The sequence below is a fragment of the Oncorhynchus masou genome, chromosome 12 (assembly GCF_036934945.1).
Source record: "Oncorhynchus masou masou isolate Uvic2021 chromosome 12, UVic_Omas_1.1, whole genome shotgun sequence".
Lineage (NCBI taxonomy): Eukaryota > Metazoa > Chordata > Actinopteri > Salmoniformes > Salmonidae > Oncorhynchus > Oncorhynchus masou.
The window spans coordinates 551,551-579,003 of NC_088223.1; the positions used below are offsets into that span (position 1 = coordinate 551,551).

Consider the following 27,453-nt stretch of genomic DNA (forward strand, 5'->3'; position numbering starts at 1 on the left):
TGTTATGGCTGTATTGTTTAAAAAAAACAATGTTGTGGGTCCATCAGACCTGCGAACATTGGGTGAATAACAAAAAGACTACACAAGGGTTAAGAAAAAGGGCTTGGCCAGTTGCAACTGTGTTCCGGGCAGCATTGTAACCCGACACAGTCCTAGATTGCAGGGTTTATGGGAAAAGACAGCATTTGAATTCACTGATGCATGCATGGTAAGCCAAGGTGTTTCCCAGATTCTGGTCATGGATGTGAACGTTACTGAAACATTTGAACCCTGGAGTGTAGTCTGATGGTTGAAATAGACATTTAAAAAAGCTTGTTGCAGTGTAGCCAATACAAGAGTAATTTAACTTAAAACAAAGTCAAAGGTTATTAAACCATTTAAGGAAACTACATAAAACCAGTTTATTCTTAGATTACACTTTTACATAAAGGAATTGTATACTTGACAATTTCATTCAAAATAAACTGGTCATGAAATTTTGTTTTGTTGTTTAAACCAAATACAATGCCTGTTTCCATTTTTGTACAATGAAAAATATTTTTCCACTTCTTAAAAAGTACAGTATGTACATCATGGAAACATTACAACTCCTGTCCTCACACATGGTAGGACATTTCAAGTCATTTCTTATAAAAAATATAACATTTAATTTTGCCCTCTGAAAACAGATGAACAGCATTACAGATTGGCAATGCATAGCAGGCCTAGCTCAGATCTGCCTTTTCAACGTGGATGCAAAGCAAAATAGAATGGACAACGTAAGAAGAGGCTAAAACTATAAAACAACCAAACTGCTGATGCATTATTGTGACTCCATTCCACTACCGGGTAGCGGAGGCTGTCATAGCTGGTGTTTTAGAGGGGATATAGAGAGGGATATAGAGAGGGAGGGGGATATAGAGGGAGAGGGGAGGTATATAGAGGGGGGATAGAGGGAGAGAGGGACGGGGGAGCTATAGTGGGGGGGGGGGGGGAGATTCCTGTCAACGTCATCTCAGCAGCCAGATCAGGAGGAGGCTAGAGCCACGGTTGAGTCAGTTAGCGGTCACTGGTTCTCGGCCTGTCACAACAGAGAGAGGATGTTGATTTCAGAAGAACACAGTATAAGGACATGCCATTTGACAGACCACAAGAACAGATGTACTGGATGTAGAACCAATGTGCCTGCTTTAGTTCCACAACCACAGACTGCTGTGCTTACAGGTGATGTAATACTGGGATCGAAATGAGAGCTCTGTCACAACCAACCAGGTACAGTAGTTCTATAGCCTGGCTCCAGATCTGTTGATGTACTCTTACCAACTCCACCGCTGTCCTTGGCGTGACAATGAGGGATAGCACAAACAGACTGGCACTCAGGCTAGTAGTTTGAGGGATTTGAAATGGAAGTACATGTGTAGGTCTACGGTCATCATCATCATCATCATCATGGATGAAACAGGGAGCAGTAAGAAGCTGTTATGGTTTAAAAAGCAGGTATTACCGTCTGGAGTAGCCTGGTTTGGTGATATAGGGACCCAGATAAGGAACTGATGTCTGTTTGTCTATCCACATTTCCAGATCTAAAACAATACTTTTTTACCTTTTTACCCAAAGGACTTGTAGCTGACGTTTGTAACGGTAACAAGTTCTAACGGCACACAGGTTGAGTAAGACATGATGACCAGGCTTTATCCTGACAACATCCATGCTGAACCACAGAAACCTGCAGGCCATTGAGGGAAGAAGTCACATGACGCTGAACAATAGAAACCTGCAGGCCATTGAGGGAAGAAGTCACATGACGCTGAACAACAGAAACCTGCAGGCCATTGAGGGAAGAAGTCACATGACGCTGAACAACAGAAACCTGCAGGCCATTGAGGGAAGAAGTCACATGACGCTGAACAGAAACCTGCAGGCCATTGAGGGAAGAAGTCACATGATGATACATTGCAGTGTCTCTTTCTATAATCAAGTCATTACACTCAGTCACACAGAGTAGAGGAGCACAGATCTGGAACCAGGCTAGGAAGACTAGGAAGAGTAGATGAGCACAGATCTGGAACCAGGCTAGGATGACACATGCCCACCTCTGGAGTAACAGCAGACCAACTGACAAGCACAAACACAGTGACACAGCATGCAGAGAGGTAACTCCACAAGACATACCAACAGACCGGCAAACAAACAAACTCCACAAGAAAAGCAATCACAGAAACCTGATGTTACATAAAACCAAACCAGCACTGCTGACCTGAACAGATCAGACACAAGCTGGGATCTTTACAATGACGTACAAGTTGGGGTGTTCTTTTTACATCTGGTAGTGAACTTCTTTGTGTTATAGAATCATCTTATCGGTAGGTACGGAAGTGGGGGTTGCTGTTACAACAGGACAGTTACAGCGTCCCCAACAGGCCAGCACAGCAGCAGCCTGCACCACTTTGATGTCATATACAGCAAATGCAGCCAAAACGGTCCAATAGAGGTTTAGGCCAGAGCCAGACATAAGGAAATACGGTGCCTTGGGAAAGTATTCAGACCCCTTGATTATTTCCACGTTGTTGCGTTATAGCCTTTTTCTAAAATGCATTGAAAAAAAAAAAAATTCTTCAGCAATCTACACACACTACCCCATAATGACAAAATGAAAACAGGTCTTTAGAAATGTGTACATTTGTTTTTTAAATAAACATTTAAATAAGTAGTCAGACCCTTTGCCATGAGACTCGAAATTGAGATTCATTCTGTTTCCATTGATCATCCTTGAGATGTTTCTACAACTTGATTGGAGTCCCCTGTGGTAAATTCAATTGATTGGACATGATTTGGAAAGGCACACACCTGTCTATATAAGGTCCCACAGTTGACAGTGCATATCAGAGCAAAAACAAAGCCATGTGGTCGAATGAATTGTCAGTGGAATCCGAGACAGGATTGTGTTGAAGCACAGATCTGGGGAAGGGTACCAAAACATTTCTGCAGCATTGACGGTCCCCATCATTCTTAAATGGAAGAAGTTTGGATCCATCAAGACTCTTCCTAGAGCTGGCCGCCCAGCAATCGGGGGAGAAGGGCCTTGGTCAGGGAGGTGACCAATAAACTGATGGTCACAAAGACAGAGCTCCTCTGTGGAGATGGGAGAACCTTCCAGAAGGACAACCATCTATGCAGCACTCCACCAACCAGGCCTTTATGATAGAGTGGCCAGATGGAAGCCACTCCTCAGTGAAAGGCACATGACAGCCCACTTGGAGTTTGCCAAAAGGCACCTAAAGGACTGTCAGACCATGACAAACAAGATTCTCTGGTCTGATGAAACCAAGATCTAACTCTTTGGCCTGAATGCCAAGCGTCACGTCTGGAGGAAACCTGGCACCATCTCTACAGTAAAGCATGGTGGTGGCAGCATCATCATGCTGTGGGGATGTTTCTCAGCAGCAGGGACTGGGAGTCAGGATCCAGGCAAAATGAACGGCGCAAAGTACAGAGTGATCCTTGATGAAAACCTGCTCCAGAGCGCTCAGGGCCTCACACTGGGGCGAAGGCTCACCTTCCAACAGGACAACGACTCTAAGCACACAGCCAAGAAAACCCAGGAGTGGCTTCGGGACAAGTCTCTGAATGTCCGTGAGTGGCCCAGCCAGATCCCGGACTTGAACCCGATCGAAACATCTCTGGAGAGACCCGAAAATAGCTGTGCAGCGACTCTCCCCATACAACCCTACAGCGCTTGAGAGGATCTGCAGAGAAGAATGGGATAAACTCCCCAAATACAGGTGTGCCAAGCTTGTAGTGCCATACCCAAGAAGACTTGAGGCTATAATCGCTGCCAAAGGTGCTTCAACAAAGTACTGAGTAAAGGGTCTGAATATTTCTGTAAATGCGATATTTCAGATTGTTTTATGCAAAAAATGTTCTGAAAAACTTTTTTTGATTTGTCATTACGGTGTATTGTGTGTAGATTGAGGGGGAAAAAAAACTATTGAATCAGTTTTACAATATGGCTGTAACGTAACAAAATGTGTAACAGGGGTCTGGGGACTGAATACTTTCCAAAGGCACTGAAATCTGTCAGACACTGTACAGTCGTGGCCAAAAGTTTTGAGAATGACAAATATTAATTATAGTCTTCTGCCTCAGATGGTATGATGGCAATTTGCATATACTCCAGAATGTTATGAAGAGTGATCTGATGAATTGCATTTAAGTGCTTCAGGGCCCCAAGAAAGTCCAGCAAGTGTCAGGACCGTCTCATAAAGTTGATTCAGCTGCGGGATCGGGGCACCAGCAGTACAGAGCTTGCTCAGGAATGGCAGCAGGCAGGTGTGAGTGCATCTGCACGTACAGTGAGGCAAATACTTTTGGAGGATGGCCTGGTGTGTCAAGAAGGGCAGCAATGAATCCACTTCTCTCCAGGAAAATCATCATTCACAGACTGATATTCTGCAAAAGGTATAGGGATTGGACTGCTGAGGACTGGGGTAAAGTCCCCTTGAATGAATCCCCTTTCCGATTGTTTGGGTAATCCGGAAGAAAGCTTGTCCGGAGAAGACAAGGTGAGCGCTACCATTAGTCCTGTGTCATGCCAACAGTAAAGGATCCTGAGACCATTCATGTGTGGGGTTGCTTCTCAGCCAAGGGAGTGGGCTCACTCACATTTTTGCCTAAGAACACAGCCATGAATGAAGAATGGTACCAACATCCAGGAACAGTTTGGTGACGAACAATGCCTTTTCCAGCATGATGGAGCACCTTGCCATGAGGCAAAAGTGATAACTAAGTGGCTCGGGGAACAAAACATTGATTTTGGGTGTCTGGAGACATAATACCAAACACTAGGAAGCTGCTGTCTGGAGACATAATACCAAACACTAGGAAGCTGCTGTCTAGAGACATTTACACCTTTTAACCAGGGATCTTATTTATGTTCCAGTAACAGGAATAAACTGGAGGCTTCATGTCTGTACAGTACAGTGGGGCAAAAAAGTATTTAGTCAGCCACCAATTGTGCAAGTTCTCCCACTTAAAAAGATGAGGCCTGTAATTTATCACTTCAACTATGACAGATAAATCCAGAAAATCACATTGTAGGATTTTTAATGAATCTATTCGCAAATTATGGTGGAAAACAAAAGTTTCTCAATACTTTGTTTCTCAATACTTTGTTATATACCCTTTGTTGGTAATGACAGAGGTCAAACCTTTTCTGTAAATGTCTCGACAAGGTTTTCACACACTGTTGCTGGTATTTTGGCCCATTCCTCCATTCAGATCTCCTCTAGATCAGTGATGTTTTGGGGCTGTTGCTGGGCAACACTGACTTTCAACTCCCTCCAAAGATTTTCTATGGGGTTGAGATCTGGAGACTGGCGAGGCCACTCCAGGACCTTGAAATGCTTCTTACGAAGCCACTCCTTCATTGCCCGGGCGGTGTATTTGGGATCATTGTCATGCTGAAAGACACAGCCACGTTTCATCTTCAATGCCCTTGCTGATGGAAGGAGGTTTTCACTCAAAATCTCATGATACATGGTCCCATTCATTCTTTCTTTTACACGGATCAGTCATCCTGGTCCCTTTGCAGAAAAACAGCCCCAAAGCATGATGTTTCCACACCCATGCTTCACAGTAGGTATGGTGTTCTTTGGAAGCAACTCAGCATTCTTTGTCCTCCAAACACGACGAGTTAAGTTTTTACCAAAAAGTTATATTTTGGTTTCATCTGACTATATGACATTCTCCCAATCTTCTTCTGGATCATCCAAATGCTCTCTAGCAAACTTCAGATGGGCCTGGACATGTACTGGCTTAAGCAGGGGGACACGTCTGGCACTGCAGGATTTGAGTCCCTGGCGGCGTAGTGTGTTACTGATGGTTGGCTTTGTTACTTTTGTCCCAGCTCTCTGCAGGTCATTCACTAGGTCCTCCCGTGTGGTTCTGGGATTTTTGCTCACCGTTCTTGTGATCATTTTGACCCCATAATGAATCTTGCGTGGAGCCCCAGATCGAGGGAGATTATCGGTGGTCTTGTATGTCTTCTATTTCCTAATAATTGCTCCCACAGTTGATTTCTTCAAACCAAGCTGCTTACCTATTGCAGATTCAGTCTTCCCAGCCTGGTGCAGGTCTACAATTTTGTTTCTGGTGTCCCTTGACAGCTCTTTGGTCTTGGCCATAGTGGAATTTGGAGTGTGACTGTTTGAGGTTGTTGTTACTGTAATTTAGTTATTCCAATATGTTTTCATTAATTGAAAACCCTTAATCTATTTTATGAGAATTTGTAAGATTCTTGTTTGCATAAAATAGACGGAGACCAGTCTTATCAATAATAGGTAACAGAATTTATTCTCGGAGCGCGCTGCCACATTACCATGAGCAACAGTTTATATACAATAACATGACGTCATTTCATTGCTTCTGGAATGAATCCCCTCCTCCCGCCCTAGAATTAAGTGAGTTTAAAAGTTCATTCCAACTCACTAACACACTCACAGGTCACACAACATAACTGAATTAACTCTTGACCCCTCACCATTATCGATCACCAATTAGCTGACAGTTCTAATTAACTTCTTGCGTCGGGCAATCCCGGATCCGGGATTCTATTTATAGCCTCAAGCTCATTAGCATAACGTAACGTTAACTATTTATGAAAATCGCAAATGAAATGAAATGGTGCTAGCTCTCAAGCTTAGACTTTTCTTAACAACACTGTCATCTCAGATTTTCAAAATATGCTTTTGAACCATAGCAAATCAAGCATTTGTGTAAGAGTATTGCAAGCTAGCTTAGCATTTTGCGCAGCATTTAGCACGCAACATTTTCACAAAAACCAGATAACCAAATAAATAAAATAATTTACCTTTGAAGAACTTCGGATGTTTTCAATGAGGAGACTCTCAGTTACATAGCAAATGTTCAGTTTTTCCTGAAAGAATCTTTGTGTAGGAGAAATCGCTCCGTTTTGTACATCACATTTGGCTATCGAAACGAACCAAAAATTCAGTCACCAAAACGTCAAACTTTTTCCGAATTAACTCCATAATATCGACTGAAACATGGCAAACGTTGTTTAGAATCAATCCTCAAGGTGTTTTTTCACATATCTCCTCATTGATATGCCGTTCGTGGAAGCCTGCTTTCCCCTCAGAATCCCATGGAAAAATACCAGCAGCTGAAAATGACGCACCAATTTCGACGGAGGACACCGGGCGGACACCTGGAAAATGTAGTCTCTTATGGTCAATCTTCCAATGATATGCCTACAAATACGTCACAATGCTGCAGACACCTTGGGGAAACGATAGATAGGGCAGGCTCATTCCTGTCGCATTCACAGCCATATAAGGAGACAATGGAAAACAGAGCCTCAAAAATCTTTCTTTCCAAAGCTATCAATTATATGCATAGTCGAGCATCTTTTTGTGACAAAATATCTTGTTTAAAACGGGAACGTTTTTCATCCAAAAATGAAATAGCGCCCCCAGAGTTTCAAGAGGTCAGAAAACCTAGGAATGCACTCACTGCCTTATCTAAAACACCCCAGAGCTCAGTTTGGTTTTCGTTATATTTAATTACTCCTTGTTCATGCCACATAATCCTTATGAACTCATATTGTTAATCAGATATAATAAAACAGTGTATAAGTTTACTTAGTTACAGTTCTATTTAAAATGAGAATATTGTTTAGCCATTTATTCCTAACAGTTGTGGACAGGTGTCTTTTATACTGATAACAAGTTCAAACAGGTGCCATTAATACAGGTAACGAGGACAGAGGAGCCTCTTAAAGAAGAAGTTACAGGTCTGTGAGAGCAAGAAATCTTGCTTGTTTGTAGGTGACCAAATACTTAATTTCCACCATAATTTGCAAATAAAATCATTAAAAATCCTACAATGTGATTTTCTGGATTTTGTTTCTCATTTTGTCTGTCATAGTTGAATTGTACCTATGATGAAAATTACAGGCCGCTCATCTTTTTAAGTGGGAGAACTTGCACAATTGGTGGCTGACTAAATACTTTTTTGCCCGACTGAATGGCACATATACACAATATACAGAGGGTGAATGGGCAAGACAAAAGTGCCTTTGAACGGGGTATGGTAGTAGGTGCCAGGCGCACCAGTTTGAGTGTCAAAAACTGCAAAACTGCTTGGGTTTCTCATGCTCAACAGTTTCCCATGTGTATCAAGAATGGTCCACCACCCAAAGGACATCCAGCCAACTTGACAACTGTGGGAAGCATTGGAGTCAATACGAGTCAGCATCCCTGTGGAGCGCTTCGACTGTTCTGAGGGCAAAAGGGGGAGATGGGCATGTGTCTGTCTGTCTGTCTGTCTGTCTGTCTGGGGTGTAGGGTGAAGATCCCCCTAAATGCTGAACTTCAGTCAGTTTTGTATTTTCCCCACTAATGGTTAAGGTTAGGATATGGGGAGGGGAAGCTGATCCTAGATCTGTACGTGGGGGAAACTGGAGAAGTGGGTGGTTGTTTAGCTATCAGATGAAGCAGCAGCTTACAGAGTAATAAGAAGCCGTATTTTACCATCTCATCTCTCCAGCACCTAGTCTGCTTGTTGGAGCCATTCCAGAACTAGCACACCTGATTCCACTACTAAGTGCTTGATGGTTAGTTAGTTGACCAATTAAAATCAGGTGATACTCGTCCAGAAATAGATCAGATATGTGGGATGGCTCATGGTACTGGAGGAGAGGTTTGGGAAACACGACAAGAGAAATTACATTTATTATCCCAAACAAGCAGCTACGTTATGTTGAGGTGATAGTAGAAATATAGTCTACGTGTTTTACACACAAACTATTACCCTTTAACACAGGAAGTCCTAGCAAATAGAAAAACAATAAAACAAATTGTCCCTGTGAATGAATCACCTTTCAATACAGACATGTTTGGATCCAAAACAATATCCTGGTTATTTGATGTGATGAAGGTCATTTAGTTAATGGTACAGTGAGTGTAATGATTCTGTATTTTAAAGGTGCAGTGGACAGATGAATCCTCACCTTTTTCTCTTCTTTTCAGAGTCTGTTATGCTGGGCTTCGTCTGCTTGGGGTCTGTGATCTTGGGGGTCCAGTTAGACACCCTCTCATCGCGCGGTCTCTTGCGAGCACTGTGACAAAAGCAGCAAAAATGGATGCAAGTCAATCAAACCTTTTTGCCACTAAGTTTAGCACCAGCACTCTGATCAGAATAGAGGCAATCAATAAAGGAAGCTTCTTCTTACATCCCCAGACTCTTTGGGACAGTTTCCAGTATCAAAAATTAATTCATGTTGAAAAATGATTGAATGTTTTAGTCAAGGAATACACTTAATCTGTGTCCAGGAAACCAGCCCTTAGGGAAGAGAAACACTGCAAATACAACCAGCTAAAAGTAGCAGTGTCTCTTCTCTTACAGCACCTCGCCCCCCACAACCAGATAGACAGTCTGTCTCCACTATATCCCCACTACCAGGAAGCCCCCCCCCCCCCCACACTACCGGGCAGCCCGCCCCCCACACTACCGGGCAGCCCGCCCCCCACAACCAGACAGACAGTCTGTCTCCACTATATCCCCACTACCGGGCAGCCCGCTCCCCCCCCGCACTACCGGGCAGCCCGCCTCCCCCCCCCCCCACTACCGGGCAGCCCGCCGCCTCCCCCACACTACCGGGCAGCCCGCCTCCCCCGCACTACCGGGCAGCCCGCCTCCCCCGCACTACCGGGCAGCCCGCCTCCCCCCGCACTACCGGGCAACCCGCCTCCCCCCCGCACTACCGGGCAACCCGCCTCCCCCGCACTACCGGGCAACCAGTCTCCCGCACTACCGGGCAACCAGTCTCCCGCACTACCGGGCAACCAGTCTCCCGCACTACCGGGCAACCAGTCTCCCGCACTACCGGGCAACCAGTCTCCCGCACTACCGGGCAACCAGTCTCCCGCACTACCGGGCAACCAGTCTCCCGCACTACCGGGCAACCAGTCTCCCGCACTACCGGGCAACCAGTCCCCCGCACTACCAGGCAACCAGTCCCCACACTACCAGGCAACCAGTCCCCACACTACCAGGCAACCAGTCCCCACACTACCAGGCAACCAGTCCCCACACTACCAGGCAACCAGTCCCCACACTACCAGGCAGACCGCCTCCCACACTACCAGGCAGACCGCCTCCCACACTACCAGGCAGACCGCCTCCCACACTACCAGGCAGACCGCCTCCCACACTACCAGGCAGACCGCCTCCCACACTACCAGGCAGGCCGCCTCCCACACTACCAGGCAGGCCGCCTCCCACACTACCAGGCAGGCCGCCTCCCACACTACCAGGCAGGCCGCCTCCCACACTACCAGGCAGGCCGCCTCCCACACTACCAGGCAGGCCGCCTCCCACACTACCAGGCAACCAGTCTCCACACTACCAGGCAACCAGTCTCCACACTACCAGGCAACCAGTCTCCACACTACCAGACAGTTTGTCTCTACTACACCAATACTCACTTAGCTGTACTCTCGTCCACATCCTGTTCCTTATATGGTGACTCTGTCCCCGTCGTTCTCTCCTCCAGCTCCGCGTCCCCTCCCTCTTTCCCCAGGGACACCCGGCTGCCATTGTATTTCTCCAGGGGACACTTGGAGGGTGGCTGGGTAGGAAGAAGGGATTCAGAATCAGACACGGGGTCCTGGTCCTCTTTAGATAGCTCACGCCACATTTTCTGGAGGAAACAGAGAAAGAGGGGAGATAGAGAGATTAACTCAAATATAACTTTAATGAAATCACTTGGACTCTGAGCCAGCCGCCCCACAGGTGCTCTACTTGTACTACAGAGGAGTCCCCCATGATGTACTTGGCTCCTTACAGCTAGATAGGTGCGTTAGCCGCCTGTAGCTAGGTGCGTTAGCCGCCTGTAGCTCGGTGCGTTAGCCGCCTGTACATAGCAGTCTCCCATGATGTTCTTGGCTCCCTCCAGTTAGCTAGGTGTGTGGTTGGGGTTAGCTTTGTTACCTGTACAGAGCAGTCCCCCATGATGTACTTGGCCCCCTCCAGGACGGCCCTGTAGGAGAAGCGTAGCTGGTCAGGAGTCTGGATCAGACCCATACGGTACTTCCTCATGTCCAGCAGCACAGCTTTGATGTCCACAGACGATGGATCTTTCCTCTTGTCCATCTGACACCATAGAGACAGACAAAGACACCACAGGTTCAGGGGTTGAGAGCTGAAGACGTATTTGTTGGCTGTGAACATTCCTTTTGCTTAAAATGCTAATCATGCTTATTCCATTTAATATAATTCAATACAACTATTTATTCCCTAATTGGCAATTAAGAAAGGCAATTTAGGTTAGAAAAATATCCCCATATAATACAGTAGAGACATCACTCTCACATAGTGTTTATAGCATGGGTGTCAAACAAGAAAATGTGTAGAAATTATAATGAACCTACATGTCGTCTCTTCACTCTCCCCAGCTAGCTAGCTAACAGACCTCCACTCTCCCCAGCTAGCTAGCTAACGGACCTCCACTCTCCCCAGCTAGCTAGCTAACGGACCTCCACTCTCCCCAGCTAGCTAGCTAACGGACCTCCACTCTCCCCAGCTAGCTAGCTAACGGACCTCCACTCTCCCCAGCTAGCTAGCTAACGGACCTCCACTCTCCCCAGCTAGCTAGCTAACGGACCTCCACTCTCCACAGCTAGCTAACGGACCTCCACTCTCCCCAGCTAGCTAACGGACCTCCACTCTCCCCAGCTAGCTAACGGACCTCCATGTAGTCTCTTCACTCTCCCCAGCTAGCTAACAGACCTCCACTCTCCCCAGCTAGCTAACAGACCTACACTCTCCCCAGCTAGCTAACAGACCTACATGTAGTCTCTTCACTCTCCCCAGCTAGCTAACAGACCTACACTCCCCAGCTAGCTAACAGACCTACATGTAGTCTCTTCACTCTCCCCAGCTAGCTAACGGACCTCCACTCTCCCCAGCTAGCTAACGGACCTACACTCTCCCCAGCTAGCTAACGGACCTACACTCTCCCCAGCTAGCTAACGGACCTACACTCTCCCCAGCTAGCTAACGGACCTACACTCTCCCCAGCTAGCTAACGGACCTACACTCTCCCCAGCTAGCTAACGGACCTACACTCTCCCCAGCTAGCTAACGGACCTACACTCCCCAGCTAGCTAACGGACCTACACTCCCCAGCTAGCTAACGGACCTACACTCCCCAGCTAGCTAACAGACCTACATGTAGTCTCTTCACTCTCCCCAGCTAGCTAACGGACCTCCACTCTCCCCAGCTAGCTAACGGACCTACACTCTCCCCAGCTAGCTAATGGAACTACATGTAGTCTCTTCACTCTCCCCAGCTAGCTAACAGACCTACACTCTCCCCAGCTAGCTAACAGACCTACATGTCATCTCCTCACTCTCCCCAGCTAGCTAACAGACCTACACTCCCCCCAGCTAGCGAACAGACCTACATGTCATCTCTTCACTCTCCACAGCTAGCTAACGGTCATCGTAACTAAAATTCCAAAAGAGATGCATAGAGGATTAAAGGAAAAAAGAGGAAAAAAAAACAACAATCTAAACACAATACCCCATAATGACAAAGCAAAAAAAGGCTTTTAGACAATTTGGAAAAAAATGAAATATCACATTCACATAATTATTCAGACCCTTAACTCAGTACTTTGTTCAAGCACCTTTGGCAGCGATTACAGCCTTGAATCTTCTTGGGTATGACGCTACAAGCTTGGCACACCTGTATTTGGGGAGATTCTCCCATTGTTCTCTGCTGATCCTCTCAAGCTCTGTCAGGTTGGATGGGGAGCGTCACTGCACAGCAATTTTCGGGTCTCTCCACAGATGTTTGATCAGGTTCAAGTCCGGGCTATGGCTGGGCCACTCACGGACATTCAGAGACTTGTCCCGAAGCCACTCCTGCATTGTCTTGGCTGTATGCTTAGGGTCGTTGTCCTGTTGGAAGGTGAGCCTTCACCCCAGTCTGAGGTCCTGAGTGCTCTGGAGCAGGTTTTCATCAAGGATCTCTCTGTACTTTGCTCCGTTCATCTTTGCTTCGATCCTGACTAGTCTCCCAGTCCCTGCTGCTGAAAAACATCCCTACAGCATGATGCTGCCACCACCATGCTTCACAGTAGAGATGGTGCCAGGGTTCCTCCAGGCGTGACGCTTGGCATTCAGGCCAAAGAGTTAGATCTTGGTTTCATCAGACCAGAGAATCTTGTTTCTCATGGTCAGAGTCCTTTAGGTGTCTTTTGGCAAACTCCAAGCAGGCTGTCATGTGCCTTTTACTGAGGAGTGGCATCCGTCTTACCACTCTACCATATATGCCTGATTAGTGAAGTGCTGTAGAGATGGTTGTCCTTCTGGAAGGTTCTCCCATCTCCACAGAGGAACTTTGACTCTGTCAGAGTCATCATTGGGCTCTTGGTCACCTCCCTGTCCAAGGCCCTTCTCCCCTGATTGCTCAGTTTGGCCGGGCGCCAGCTCTAGGAAGAGTCTTGGTAGTTCCAAACTTCTTCCATTTAAGAACGATGGAGGCCACTGTGTTCTTGGGGACCTTCAATGCTGCAAAAATGTTTCCGTAATCTTCCCCTGTGCCCTGACACCATGTCTCGGTGCTCTACGGACAATTCCTTCAACCTCACGGCTTGGTTTTTGCTCTGACAGGTTCTGTCACTCTGGGACCCTATATAGACAGGTGTGTACTTTTCCAAATCATGTCCAAGCTATTGAATTTACCACAGGTGGACTCCAATCAAGTTGTAGAAACATCTCAATGATGATTAATGGACACATGATGCACCGGAGCTCAATTTTGAGTCTCATGGCAAAGGGTCTGATTACTTATGTAAATAATGTATTTCAGCTTATTTTTTATAAATGTGCAAACATTTCTGTAAGGCTGTTTTCACTTTGCCATTATGGGGCATTGTGTGTAGATTGATGCAAAAAAAAAATTAAGATAAGGCTGTAACGTAACAAAATGTGGAAAAAGGGAAGGGTCTGAATACTTTCCGAACACCTGGACCTTGGTGAAGACCGAATGTGGTCCACGGGGAAACAAGTTTGACATCATTGGTTTATAGTGTCAACTATAAGTGTGGGGGGGCAGGGCTTACCAGGACCAGACAGGTGTCAACCAATGAGAGGGTCCCTGAGCGGCCAATTCCAGCGCTGCAGTGCACTACCGCCGGTCCGTGGTCCGCCCCCAACGAGCCAGACTCCCGCACCTTGAACAGGAAGTTGAGGAAGGACGCCGGCGATTCTGGGACACCAAAGTCAGGCCAGGTGGTGTAATGAAAGTGATAGATCTCTCTCTTCTCCCCTGTCTGGAAGACACAAGAGAGGACAAAACACATTGCTTGTGTCCCAAATGGCACCCCTATTCCCTAGTACATTACTTTTTGTCCCAAATGGCACCTTATCCCCTAGTGCATTACTATTGACCAGAGCCCCGTGGGCCCCGGTCTAAACTGCACCATAAATGGAATAGGGTGCCATTTGGGTCCTACAGTACAAATGGACAGGAGCAGGATTGGACTCAATTCCATTTAAATTCAGGAAACAAACTGAAATTCCAATTCTCATCCTTGAAAATAATAGATAGTGGACCACTGCATTTTATTTTACCTTTATTTAACTTGGCAAGTCAGTTAAGAACAAATTCTTATTTTCAATGACGGCCTAGGAACAGTGGGTTAACTGCCTGTTCAGGGGCAGAACGACAGATTTGTACCTTGTCAGCTCGGGGGTTTGAACTTGCAACCTTCCGGTTACTAGTCCAACGCTCTAACCACTAGGCTACGCTGCCGCCCCATTGACCCTAACCCTGGAGATAGTACACTGTATGCGTTCCCTGGGGAGGAAGGGAGGGGATAATAGATAAGAGATTGAAGCTTGGACAATAAACTGAAAGTTACCGACACTGACACTTCCCCTCTTCTAACCAAAGCAATTTTACTGACGTCCGTAATTTCGATGATTAGGCTACACAACGTTCCTGCAGACATTTTTGGTTCTAAAACCATTATTTGCCCTAAACCTGCTTCTTGCATTGAAAGTATCTGCCCTCACTCCCTCTCCCCCTTTGCACACGGAGTGAAGGGAGGGCTGCATTTACTGTTGTTAAAAAAGAAGAGTCTCAGCTTTATGAGAGTATAGAAAGAATTTCTCAACTTTCAATGTTAAGGAAATAACACCACTTTACTGAGTATGTAATTGAGATGATGCGCCAGCAGTACGAAGTGTAGCCATATGTTTATTTGTTGGACAATAGATGTACTGTTAGATTAATTGCATGGCTATTTAGCAACAGCTATATGCTACACAATTCACCACCTGAGGAAGTGGGAACTCAAAACACATGAGTTCTCACTTCCCCCGTTGGTGAATTATGTAGTATATAGCCTTGGCCAGCAATATGCACAGAAACAGGCAGGTACATGAAATAGCTAACTTAGGGTAAGTTCCTAGCTAGCATTAAACTGATCTTATAAAAAAAAAAACAATCTTAACATAATCACTAGTTAACTACACATGGTTGATGATATTACTAGTTTATCTAGCTTGTCTTGCGCTGCATATAATCGAATCACAGCCTACTTCGCCAAACGGGGGGTGATTTAACAAGCGCATTCGCGAAAAAAGCACTGTCGTTGCACCAATGGGTACCTAACCATAAAAATCAATGTCTTTCTGAAAATCAATACACAAGTATACATTTTTAAAACTGCATATTTGGTTAATATTGCCTGCTAACATGAATTTATTTTAGCTAGGGAAATTGTGTCACTTCTTTTGCGTTCAGTGCAAGCAGAGTCAGGGTATATGCAGCAGTTTGGGCCGCCTGGCTCGTTGCGAACTGTGTGAAGACCATTTCTTCCAAACAAAGACTAATTCATTTGCCAGAATTGTACATAATTATGACATAACATTGAAGGTTGTGCAATATAAACAGCAATATTTAGACTTAGGGATGCCACCCGTTAGATAAAATCCGGAACGGTTCCGTATTTCACTGAAAGAAAAAATGTTTTCAAAATGACAGTTTCCGGATTTGACCATATTAATGACCCACGGCTCGTATTTCTGTTTTATTATATTATAATTAAGTCTATGATTTGATAGCGCAGTCTGACTGGGCGGTGGTAGGCAGCAGCAGGCTCGTAAGCATTCATTCAAACAGCACTTCCTTGCCAGCAGCTCTTCGCTGTGATTCAAGCATTCCGCTGTTTATGACTTCAAGCCTATCAACTCCTGAGATTAGACTGGCAATATTAAAGTACCTATTAGAACATCCAATAGTCAAAGGTATATGAAATACAAATCGTATAGAGAGAAATAGTCCTATAATAACTACAACCTAAAACTTCTTACATGGGACTATTGAAGACTCATGTTATAAAAGGAACCACCAGCATTCTCATGTTCTGAGCAAGGAACTTAAACGTTAGTTTTTTTACATGGCAAATATTGCACTTTTTACTTATCTCCATCACTTTGTTTTTGCATTATTTAATCCAAATTGAACATGTTTAATGATTTATTTGAGACTAAATAGATTTTGATGTATTATATTAAGTTAAAATAAGTGTTCATTCAGTATTGTTGTAATTGTCATTATTACAAATATATATATAAAAATAGGCAGATTAATCGGTATCGGATTTTGTTGGTCCTCCAATAAATCGGTATCGGTGTTGAAAAATCATAATCGGTCGACCTCCAGTAACAGCAGAGGTGTACATTAGGCATCCTGATAAATAAGAATACGCCATTTCCCCTTATATCCCAGCACATAAACCAAGAAGGCAATCTTCTTATGTTGAATTGTACTTTACACGGTGCAAAATACACATTGATTTCATTGTATATCCCATCAGGGGCAAATCTAGATCACATCCACACAGGAAGTATTATTTTAGCAGGTGACCTAAAATCATACATTTGATAAGATTAGCAGACGTATCAATGACAAAGGCACATTTAGGGAGCCTCCAAAGAGGCAAAACATGTAATCTCTACAAATAATTTATAGGACACATGGAGATTACTATTCCCAACTCCAAAAGACTATTCATTCTTTTCTCAAAAGGTAAAAAAGCTATTGAAGAATTGACTAAATTTTTTCCTCTCCAAAAATTCACTCAACAATTTTCTGGATAAAAAAAAAAATCTGATATAGTGATATTGGATCATTCTCTAGCATCGTGCTTAATTACACCAGGAGAAAATAATCTTCTGGACCCAAAATTGTATAAATAGATAAACAAATGTAGACAGAGAAAAGCAGACCCCTGATACAATTTGGGATGCTTTTAAGGTGTACATTAGGGGAATGATCATTTCATACTCGCCAAAGGTTGAATCTGATATAGAAATTTAAATGAAAGCAAATCAATATCTTAGAAAAAGCCCATAAATCTTTACAAGGTAAAGAAGAAAATACCATTTCTGAACTTAAAGCAGGAATACAATCTTTTACTTTTGAAGACAGCCAACAACTACAGGTTAAACTCAAATAAAGCATACTACTTAATGGAAAATAAACCTGGTAAATATCTCACAGCTCTCATAAAATGAACACATGGTAAACCAATTATATATATTTTAAAACTAAGATACAAAAGTGGTCATTAGAAACAGTGTGATTAATTACTATTTTAAAAGCTTCTATGAAAATGTATATAAATCAGAATTTAACAGTTTGACGGATCCTATAACCTTCTTAGACTCAACAAGTCCGAAGCAAATATCAGCAGACAAAAAAAAAGCTTAAAACCGTAAAACACCCAAGAAGAAATATTAGATACTGTTAAAACATTTGCATGGAGGAAATCACCAGGAATGGATGGCTTCCCAAAGAATTCTATTCAACATTTTGGGACAATGTAGCCCCCCTATTTGCACAAATGACAACACACACGTCACACAATTCAGTACTTCCTAGTTCCATGTATCAAATAGTTATTCCAGTTAAATTGAAACCAGGAAAATCTGTAGAGTCCCCTGCTGATTATAGTCTAATTCAATAAATTGTGACAAAATTATAACAAAGCTTATAAGCAATAGAATGGCAAACGTCTTACCAGACTTGTTATATATCAAACAAATGTTTCAGTTTAATACAATATGCAAAAAAACAAGACAGATTATTCAATTATGGCTGTTGATGCCATAAAGGCTTTTGATCGTCTTGAATAGCCTTCTGTATTCAAAACTTTGGACACTTTCAACTTTCCAGCTGAAATAATACATTTAATAAAACATATTGAATAAATGTTCTAAAGGAAAAATATACACAAATAATATATTATATGATGAATGCTTTAGAAAGGGGGACAAGACAGGGATGTCCTCTCTCCCCCTTCCTGTTTCCTGTTTCCACTGGCAATTGAACTGCTTGCAGAAAGAATTAGACAGGACAAACGTAACAGGTATCAGTATTGGTAAACATGAAAATAAACTAAACTTATTTGCAGATGATCTCCTGAAATACCTGACAAATATTGAAAACTCAATGCCTTGCTAAGAATATTTTCAGAATACTCAAATCTCAGGATACAGAAAAAACAGCAATCCTTTCAGGAGACCACAAAAAATATGAACTACATAGGATGCTTAATAAGTGACAAACAACAATTATATCAGATAACTTTACTTCATTACTCAACAATATGAAAGCAGATCTAACTAAATTGAATAATCTTCCCATAAATCTTACAGGTACAATAAACCTCTAGAATGGCTGCTAAAGTTTTGGTATTTATTTTCGGTATTACTAATTACCCCACAAAGACATCTAATTAAATGGAATCATCTTCCCATACATCTACAGGTAGAATAAATGTATTTATAATGGCATTGCTGCTAAACGCCTGGTATTTATTTTCATTATTACTAATTACCCCACAAAGACATTCTTTAAAAAAGTTTACTTGGTCATAAGACTTTATATCGGCAAATAAAATTCATAGAATAAAAAGGAAAGTTTAACATCCTCCTTAAGTCTGAGGGTGGTTTTAACCTTCCAGATTGTAATTGTATCAACTCACTACCCAAGGCTTTTACTTGTGACATATAGTTAAATGTACTAAATAGGAAGAATGGGTACATAATTCAAGATGCGCATCCCCAGAATCTTTTTCCGTGTCTATTTTCAAAAGATAAAGCAAAGAACATTAACAATTACATAGTTAAGAACACTATAAACATATTCTACAAGAACCAATATCACTCCCTAAAAACAAAACCTTATGGAACAATCCTTGGATAGCTTTCCAGAATTCACAGATACATTGGAAAACAGATTTCTTTCCATGATAGTTTCAAATACAAACAACTTAAAAGTTACATACACCTAAATTTGGATTTGAAATAATGTTAGACAGAGCATCCTCGAAGGAATCTTATTTGAATCAGAAAATGATGTTCATATGATAGGGAAGAAATACAAATACTTGAAGAGAGCATATCCAACTGACAATCTTTTAGAAAAAAATCTTGGAGCCAAGACTTAAAAAGAACTGATGTTTGGACAAGATGGAGGGAAAGTTGGAGAATAATTAACCAAATTACAGTTAAGAAAAATGTACGTTAAATGTATTATACAAGAGACAAAATTCATACATTCTACAGCACAATGGCAGTCATGTCTTAAGTGTAAAACTAAAAATGACTCAATTCATACCTTCTGGGAATGCTACAAAGTCCCAAAGTTATGGGCGGAGCTAGAAAGTTGGCTGTCAGACGTTTTACAACGTAAACGTACTTTTAATACATCTGTCTGTATATTTCAAGACGTGGCATATGGGGGTGTAGTGAGATACCCAATGGACTGGACAATTCTCTTATCACTCATCTTGAAAAAAAATATACTAAAAACTTGGACATCAATCATGGAAAATTGTCAGTCTAGAGCCCTGCCACAAACGGAAAAGACTGTATTTTATCGCAATATTACTTATTGTCCATATCGCCCAGCTCTAATAGAGATGTATGGAAATAATCTCTAATGCATCATATTCACACCATTTTAGATATATGGCTCGTCAGCATTCTGCTAATCCAGCACGTTGATCAAGCATCAATTTTAAATCACACTGAATAAGATCACAGAGGAGACCTGAGACAAAGCATTACATGGGCTTGCTCCTACCCATCTTTCTGATTTGGTCCTGCCGTACATACCTACATGTACGCTACGGTCACAAGACGCAGGCCTCCTAATTGTCCCTAGAATTTATAAGCAAACAGCTGGAGGCAGGGCTCCATTTTTAATGGAATGGTCTGCCTACCCATGTGAGAGACGCAGTCTCAACCTTTAAGTCTTTACAGAAGACTTCTCTTCAGTAGGTCATATGATTGAGTGTAGTCTGGCAATGAACCGCCGTCTCTGCCTGGCCGGTTCCCCTCTCTCCACTGGGATTCTCCGCCTCTAACCCTATTACAGGGGCTGAGTCACTGGCTTACTGGTGCTCTTCCATGCCATCCCTAGGAGGGGTGTGTCACTTACATGATCTTCCTGTCTGGGTTGGCGCTCCCCCTTGGGTTGTGCCGTGGCGGAGATCTTTGCGGGCTATACTCGGCCTTGTCTCAGGATGGTAAGTTGGTGGTTGAAGATATCCCTTGAGTGGTGTGGGGGCTGTGCTTTGGCAAAGTAGGGTGGGGTTATATCCTTCCTGTTTGGCCCTGTCCGGGGGTATCATCGGATGGGCCACAGTGTCTCCTGACCCCTCCTGTCTCAGCCTCCAGTATTTATGCTGCAGTAGTTTATGTGTCGGGGGGCTAGGGTCAGTTTGTTATATGTGGAGTATTTCTCCTGTCTTATCCCGTGTCCTGTGTGAATTTAAGTATGCTCTCGCTAATTCTCTTTCTTTCTCTCTCTCCCTAGGACCATGCCTCAGGACTACCCGGCATGATGACTCCTTGCTGTCCCCAGTCCACCTGGCCGTGCTGCTGCTCCAGTTTCAACTATTCTGCCTGCGGCTATGGAACCCTGACCTGTTCACCAGACGTGCTACCTGTCCCAGACCTGCTGTTTTCAACTCTCTAGAGACAGCAGGAGTGGTAGAGATACTCTCAATGATCGGCTATGAAAAGCCAACTGACATTTACTCCTGAGGTGCTGACTTGCTGCACCCTCGACAACTACTGTGATTTTTATTATTATTTGACCCTGCTGGTCATTTATGAACATTTGAACATCTTGGCCATGTTCTGTTATAATCTCCATCCCGGCACAGCCAGAACCCCTCATAGCCTGGTTCCTCTTTATTTTTATTTTACCTTTATTTTACTATTTTATTTTATTTTCTTCCTAGGTTTTGACCTTTTTCCTAGCCACCGTGCTTCTACACCTGCATTGCTTGCTGTTTGGGATTTTAGGCTGGGTTTCTGTACAGCACAGAGATATCAGCTGATGTAAGAAGGGCTATATAAATAAATGTGATTTGATCCTAGATTACACTCCTGCATTACTCAGACTTCCACCACATGAAAGAGACTCACCTTATCATTTTGCAGCTCCAGCACTCTGGTTGTGTAGTAGGACTTGACGTCTTCTGAAACCAGCGTTATCAGGAAATGTGTATCTCTGAAAGACATCTCATGCTCATCCTGCGTTGGCCAATACTGAGCACACTTTTCCTGTCAGGCGGGAAATACAGAAGACAGTCAGTCAGCCAGCCACCTTAGTTGAACAGTGAAGTTATGACAGAAAAGAGAAGTGTTTCCAGTCTTAATAATATTCTGAATAAGCACTATCAGTCCCATGTTTTATTATTATGATTAATATTATCAAAGTATGTGTAGCCCAGCATTCTACTTAATGCAGTGACAGTCCCTATAAAGACTAAAGCTACAAGGTTTCACTAAATTTGATACAGTTAATCATTCATTTTCTACAAGTCCTTCTAAAATATGGACAACCAGGTTACGTAATGTCATGCTATTAAAAGGCATCTGTTGGCCATAACAACACTGAATAGAACCTCATGACACCAATATTCACCCCTGGCTCCTCCTCTTCCAGGAAGGGAAACTAAACTCATGATCCAACACCTACTGCTGCTACTCTGACACAAGATGACATGAAGGGGAGGTCAGCTCAAGTAGCATCTGAGGCATAAAGCCTGTGGCTTGGGGAACTGTCAGGTCCCCTCTCACAGACCTACAGTAGTACAGACTTAACTGCCATCTTAACACCTCCCACCACCAAGCATCACCAGACCAGGAATTCACTCTCTAAACCACACAGAGTAGGCGGAAATACCCCTCCACAGAAAGTGGCTTTTCACTCCCCCACCTTAACAAAAATAGTGTGATCTGTGTACCACATGCAGGCAATACTAGAAGATAGTAGTTATGTACTCACTGATCCCTTCTCTATGACTCTGTTCAGCATGATGACAGCCTTGGTATTCTGTTCCCAGATCATCAACCAGAAGTGACCACAGGTGTTCCTCAGAGGACCCTGTGGATGACGCACAGACACAAGCCCATTAGCTAACCAAGATTACACATTGGGAAATGTAAGTGCATTTGGGGGTTAGTAAAGTAATAAATAATACAAGATATCAACAGTTCTATTTGTAACTTTTCAGGCTTAGAAACATCATTCATATGATATCATACCACCAGGTCAGAGTGCAAACAGATTGTTTTAGTCAATGTGGTAACATTGAGTTCCTCCCATCAAACCCTTCATCCATTTCCTTTTTTCCAGTCATTGCTCTGTAACAACATCACTGTGGCTGTGGTTAAACAGAACCTTAACGTGTGTGTTCTGTGATTTACTCACTGTTAATCAAGTGTTCTATTAATCAAGTGTTTTGTTAACAAAGTGTTCAGTGTTTTGTTAACCTTTCTAGGGCAGGCATTCTGCTAGCGGGACCCCTCGACAACATTCCGCTGAAAGGCAGCACGCAAAATTATAAAATATTTTTTAGAAATATGTAACTTTCACACATTAACAAGTCCAATACAGCAAATGAAAGATAAACATCATGTTAATCTACCCATTGTGTCCGATTTAAAATGTTATGTTAGGTCAGAGTCAAGTCAAAAACACACACAGACATTTTCCAGCCAAAGAGAGGAGTCACAAAAATCAGAACTATAGATCAAATTAATCCCCAACCTTTGATGATCCTCATCATGTCATAGGACATCATGTTACACAATACATGTATGTTTTGTTCGATAATGTGCATATTTATATCAAAACATCTCAGTTTACATTGGCACATTACGTGCAGTAATGTTTTGATTCCAAAACATCCAGTGATTTTGCAGAAATACTCATAATAAACACTGATAAAAGATACAACTGTTATTCACAGAATTAAAGAGACTTCTCTTGAATGCACCTGCTGTGTCAGATTTCAAAAGCATAATCTGAGAACGGGGCTCAGAACCCAAAACAGCCAGAGAAATATCCGCCATTTTGGAGTCAACAAAGTTAGAAATTACACCATAAATATTAACTTACCTTTGATGATCTTCATCAGATGGCACTCCCAGGGATCCCAGTTCGACAATAAATGACTGATTTGTTCCATAAAGTTTCATAAAATCCATCAATTTTGTCCAAATAGCCACTTGTTGTTAGCGTGTTCAGCCCAGTAATCCATCTTCATGAGGCGCAGGCACTTCGTCCAGACAAAAACTCGGAAAGTTCCATTAGTCCTTTAGAAACATGTCAAACGATGTATGGAATCAATCTTTAGGATGTTTTTAACATAAAACATCAATAATGTTCCAACTGGAGAATTCCTTTGTCTGAAAAAAAGCACTGGAACGAGAGGTAACTGTCGGGAGCGCGCGTCATGAGACCCAAGGCACTGCCAGACCACCGACTCAAAGAGGTCTCATGATCCCCTCCTTTATAGTAGAAGCCTCATTCAAGTTTCTAAAGACGGTTGACATCTAGTGGAAGCCATAGGAAGTGCAACTTTATCCATATCTCAATGTGTATTCGGTAGGCCAAGCTTTGAAAAACTACAAACCATAGATGTCCCACTTCCCGGTTGGATTTTTCTCAGGTTTTCACCTGCCATATGAGTTCTGTTATACTCACAGACATCATTCAAACAGTTTCAGAAACTTCAGAGTGTTTTCTATCCAATACTACTAATAATATGCATATATTAGCATCTGGGACAGAGTAGGAGGCAGTTCACTTTGAGCATGCTATTCATCCAAAAGTGAAAATGCTGCCCCTTATCCCAAAATGGTTTTAACCAAGGGTTCTGTTAATCAAGTGTTCTGTTAATCAAGTGTTCTGAGAACCAAGTGTTCTGTTAATCGTTAGATTGGTGAATCAAGTGTTTGCTCTGTTAATCATGTGTTCAATTTTTCAAGTGTTCTGTTAATTGTTACATTATTAATCAAGTATTCTGTTAATCAAGTGTTAGTTCTGAAATTCTTCGGGACCAGTGTCCCTTCCATGGGAAAGTTGAGCTAACCTAGGCTAATGCGATTAGCATGAGGTTGTAAGTAACAAGAACATTTCCCAGGACATAGACATATCTAATATTGGCAGAAAGCTTAAATGTGTGTTAGCCTAACTGCACTGTCCAATTTACAGTAGCTATTACAGTGAAATAATACCATGCTATGGTTTGAGGAGAGTGCACCAATTGGAACAAAAAAAGTTATTAATAAACAAATTAGGCACATTTGGGCAGTCTTGACACAAACTTTTGAACAGAAATGCAATGATTCATTGGATCAGTCTAAAACTTTGCACATACACGGATGCCATCTAGTGGCCAGAATCTAAATTGCATCTGGGCTGGTATAATACACTATGGCCTTTCTCTTGCATTTCAAACATGATGGTACAAAAAAATACAAAAGAACGGTTCATTTTTTCTTTGTATTATCTTTTATCAGATCTATTGTGTTATATTCTACTACATTCCTTTCACATTTCCATGAACGTCAGTGTTTCCTTTCAAATGGTACCAAGAATATGCATATCCTTGATTCAGGGCCTGAGCTACAGGCAGTTAGATTTGGGTATGTAATTTTATGGGAAAATTGAAAAAAAGGGTCTCGTTCTGTTAATCAAGTGCTTGTTCTGTTAATCAAGTAATCTGAGAATCAATTATTCTGTTCATCAAGTGTTTGTTGTGTTCATCAAGTGTTAGTTCGGGTTCATCAAGTGTTCAGTAAATTAGTGTCCATTCTGTTAATCAGTCTTAGTTATATTAATCAAGTGTGCTGTTCATCAAGTGTTGGTGCTGTTCATCAAGTGTTGGTGCTGTTCATCAAGTGTTGGTGCTGTTCATCAAGTGTTGGTGCTGTTCATCAAGTGTTGGTGCTGTTCATCAAGTGTTGGTGCTGTTCATCAAGAACTGATATAGAAGTCAGACGTAGTTGGAAAGAAACAATACAAAGAGGAAAACATACTAGAGGGCTGTAGATGGGTGCAATAAAAACAAAATAGGCAAAAACTGAACGGACAACAATAAGAAGAGAACGGACAACAATAACAACAGAATGGACAAGTCACCTGAGTTAAAATGTAGCTCCTCTGAGCCTCCTCCATGACCACCAGGCTGGCGTTGATGTAGTCGTTCTCTGTGTTCTCCAGTTTAACTCTGCTGTGATCAACTACACAGACAACAACAGAGGAGAGAAGTAATATATGAACAACATATCCAAGTGAAAGACAAGTTCATGTATGTATTGTATTGCTGCAAAATGAACTGCCTCATCGAGGACAAAGTTGTCTGAATCTGAAGTTGGTATCATACTGCAGTCAATGTGGTACGGTTCAAGACAACAACAACGAAACCTTTTAAAGAACAAGATATAAAGGAGTATGAAGTCACTTACATGGACTGACATCTCTGTATCGGTTCCGGTTGCGATTTTCTGGATATTTAGCAACTTTTAAAGGACATTCATGGGACTGATTCCGTATTTCCTGCAAACAAACGGTTTAGTCATCACGGACTAATAGACTATGAATTGGTCCTCTATATACCTACTGTACCATGTGGTTTCTGAAGACACACAAGGTCAGACTACTTTAGATATTCACAGAATCAGACCATGTTTAGCTACTGTATATCCTTTGGTCACACTTGCTGATAGGATGGAGGATGCTGTGGGAACTCAATGGAGCCTTGTGTATTACTGGTAGGATAATGGTTTAGGTTTGGGGGACTATTTTAGTAGTTTATGAACAGTGAATGACAGAAGAGCAGAAATTCCTTATGGATCAGGAATAATTTCATCCCTAAAAATGATCATGACATAAAGGCAGGTTTCATTAGCACAACTGACTGGTCTGAAACAAGGATGGGAAACAAACTTACGGAGAAAGGCATTTCATCTTTAGGAGTGTCCTTAAACAAATTAAACACAGCGGTTGCTATCAAATCATGATAACAATTTTCCACACTAGGCAGCAACCAATGGATGTTTAAAAGGTTAAACCCGTTGACCAACAAATGCAGGAAATAGTTGTAATCTGCGATTCCCCAAATAAACACTAACTAGTTGGCACCACCAGCAAGGGTTTGAAGCTGTTGACAAACGATGTGTTTGTAGCTGTCAATCTAATCTTACTATGGATAAGAGAACAACCGTCAGCCAAATAGCTAGCTAGATAAACCTCTTAGCGAGGATATCGTCAGTAACCGCATGTATGAGCACGCTAAAAACTCCGCTGGCACTCGGCTTTGGAGTCTGGCTGAGTATTGTTGTGCGCCATCGCCGAAAAGACATGTCTAAAGACAGCAAAGTAAAAGGCAACAAGAGAACTAAGCAATAAACATCTGTGCGTATTTCTATAGCTGCTATTTACGTGCGTAAATAGCAGCTGACACTGGTGCTGCTAGCTGCATCAGCTAAGCTAACAGACAGGCCAACAGCTAGCTAACTTACTATGTATAAGTTCTGCCACCGGCCCTCTGAATCCATGTCCTTAAAGTCCTGGTCCATTTTTAAACTTTTCTTTTATCAATATGGATGATAACTATAAACTATTTAAGTCATTACTTGTTTTAAAACAAATTCGCCCCCCCCCAAAAAAAAAAAACGATTACAGACTTTGTCAGTAGAGTTGACGTTTTATTCGGGCGTAATTTGCGCGTGCGCCAAACAGGGTCCTTCGGTATCGGGTTTCCCTCCTTACCACAGTCAGTCATAAACTCCGCCTATTTCTACAACTTCTCATTTTAAACTGTGATTTTGAATCTAGTCTAAACCAAACTGCTAACATTATGCCTAACCGGAAATTAAGACCGGAAATATATTTATTTGTATGCATTTTGACGTTATTGACTTTGTGGCTGTGGTAACTAGAGGAAACCTTCGGTATCTTTCAAAAACAAAGATTTTTTTTGTCATTCGAGATAATAAATGCTAACTTTTAAGGCACATAGTGACTGCGACCTGGTTTCGAGAGAATAATTAATTAATATAGTT

The 27,453-nt window shown here is 42.5% G+C and overlaps 2 protein-coding genes across 4 annotated transcripts in view; one reads left to right on the forward strand and one right to left on the reverse strand.

Annotated features, from left to right (window-relative positions):
• Positions 1-376: 376 nt before the first annotated feature.
• On the reverse strand, positions 377-27,115 carry ptpn2b (protein tyrosine phosphatase non-receptor type 2b). 2 transcript variants are annotated; one of them, XM_064979426.1, is made up of 10 exons: positions 26,911-27,115; positions 25,855-25,945; positions 25,529-25,629; positions 22,385-22,483; positions 21,520-21,657; positions 14,130-14,339; positions 10,990-11,151; positions 10,485-10,699; positions 9,008-9,115; positions 377-1,060 (listed from the first exon to the last, which is right to left on the reverse strand). In XM_064979426.1, the coding sequence occupies exons 1-10, from the start codon at positions 26,965-26,967 to the stop codon at positions 1,039-1,041; spliced, it is 1,203 nt and encodes a 400-aa protein (XP_064835498.1). In that variant the 5' UTR covers positions 26,968-27,115; the 3' UTR covers positions 377-1,038. The 2 variants fall into 2 exon arrangements, with proteins under 2 accessions (XP_064835498.1, XP_064835499.1); XM_064979427.1 differs by lacking the exon at positions 26,911-27,115 and adding an exon at positions 26,340-26,430.
• The window catches only part of seh1l (SEH1-like (S. cerevisiae)), a 31,466-nt gene continuing 29,976 nt past the window's right edge, over positions 25,964-27,453 (forward strand). The window contains exon 1 of one of the 2 annotated variants that reach the window (XM_064979428.1): positions 25,964-26,039. In XM_064979428.1, coding sequence (XP_064835500.1) covers positions 25,985-26,039 — 55 coding nt within the window. In that variant the 5' untranslated portion in view covers positions 25,964-25,984. Of the gene's footprint in view, positions 26,040-26,063; positions 26,161-27,453 lie in introns of those variants that run through there. The other variant, XM_064979429.1, reaches the window with a different exon arrangement.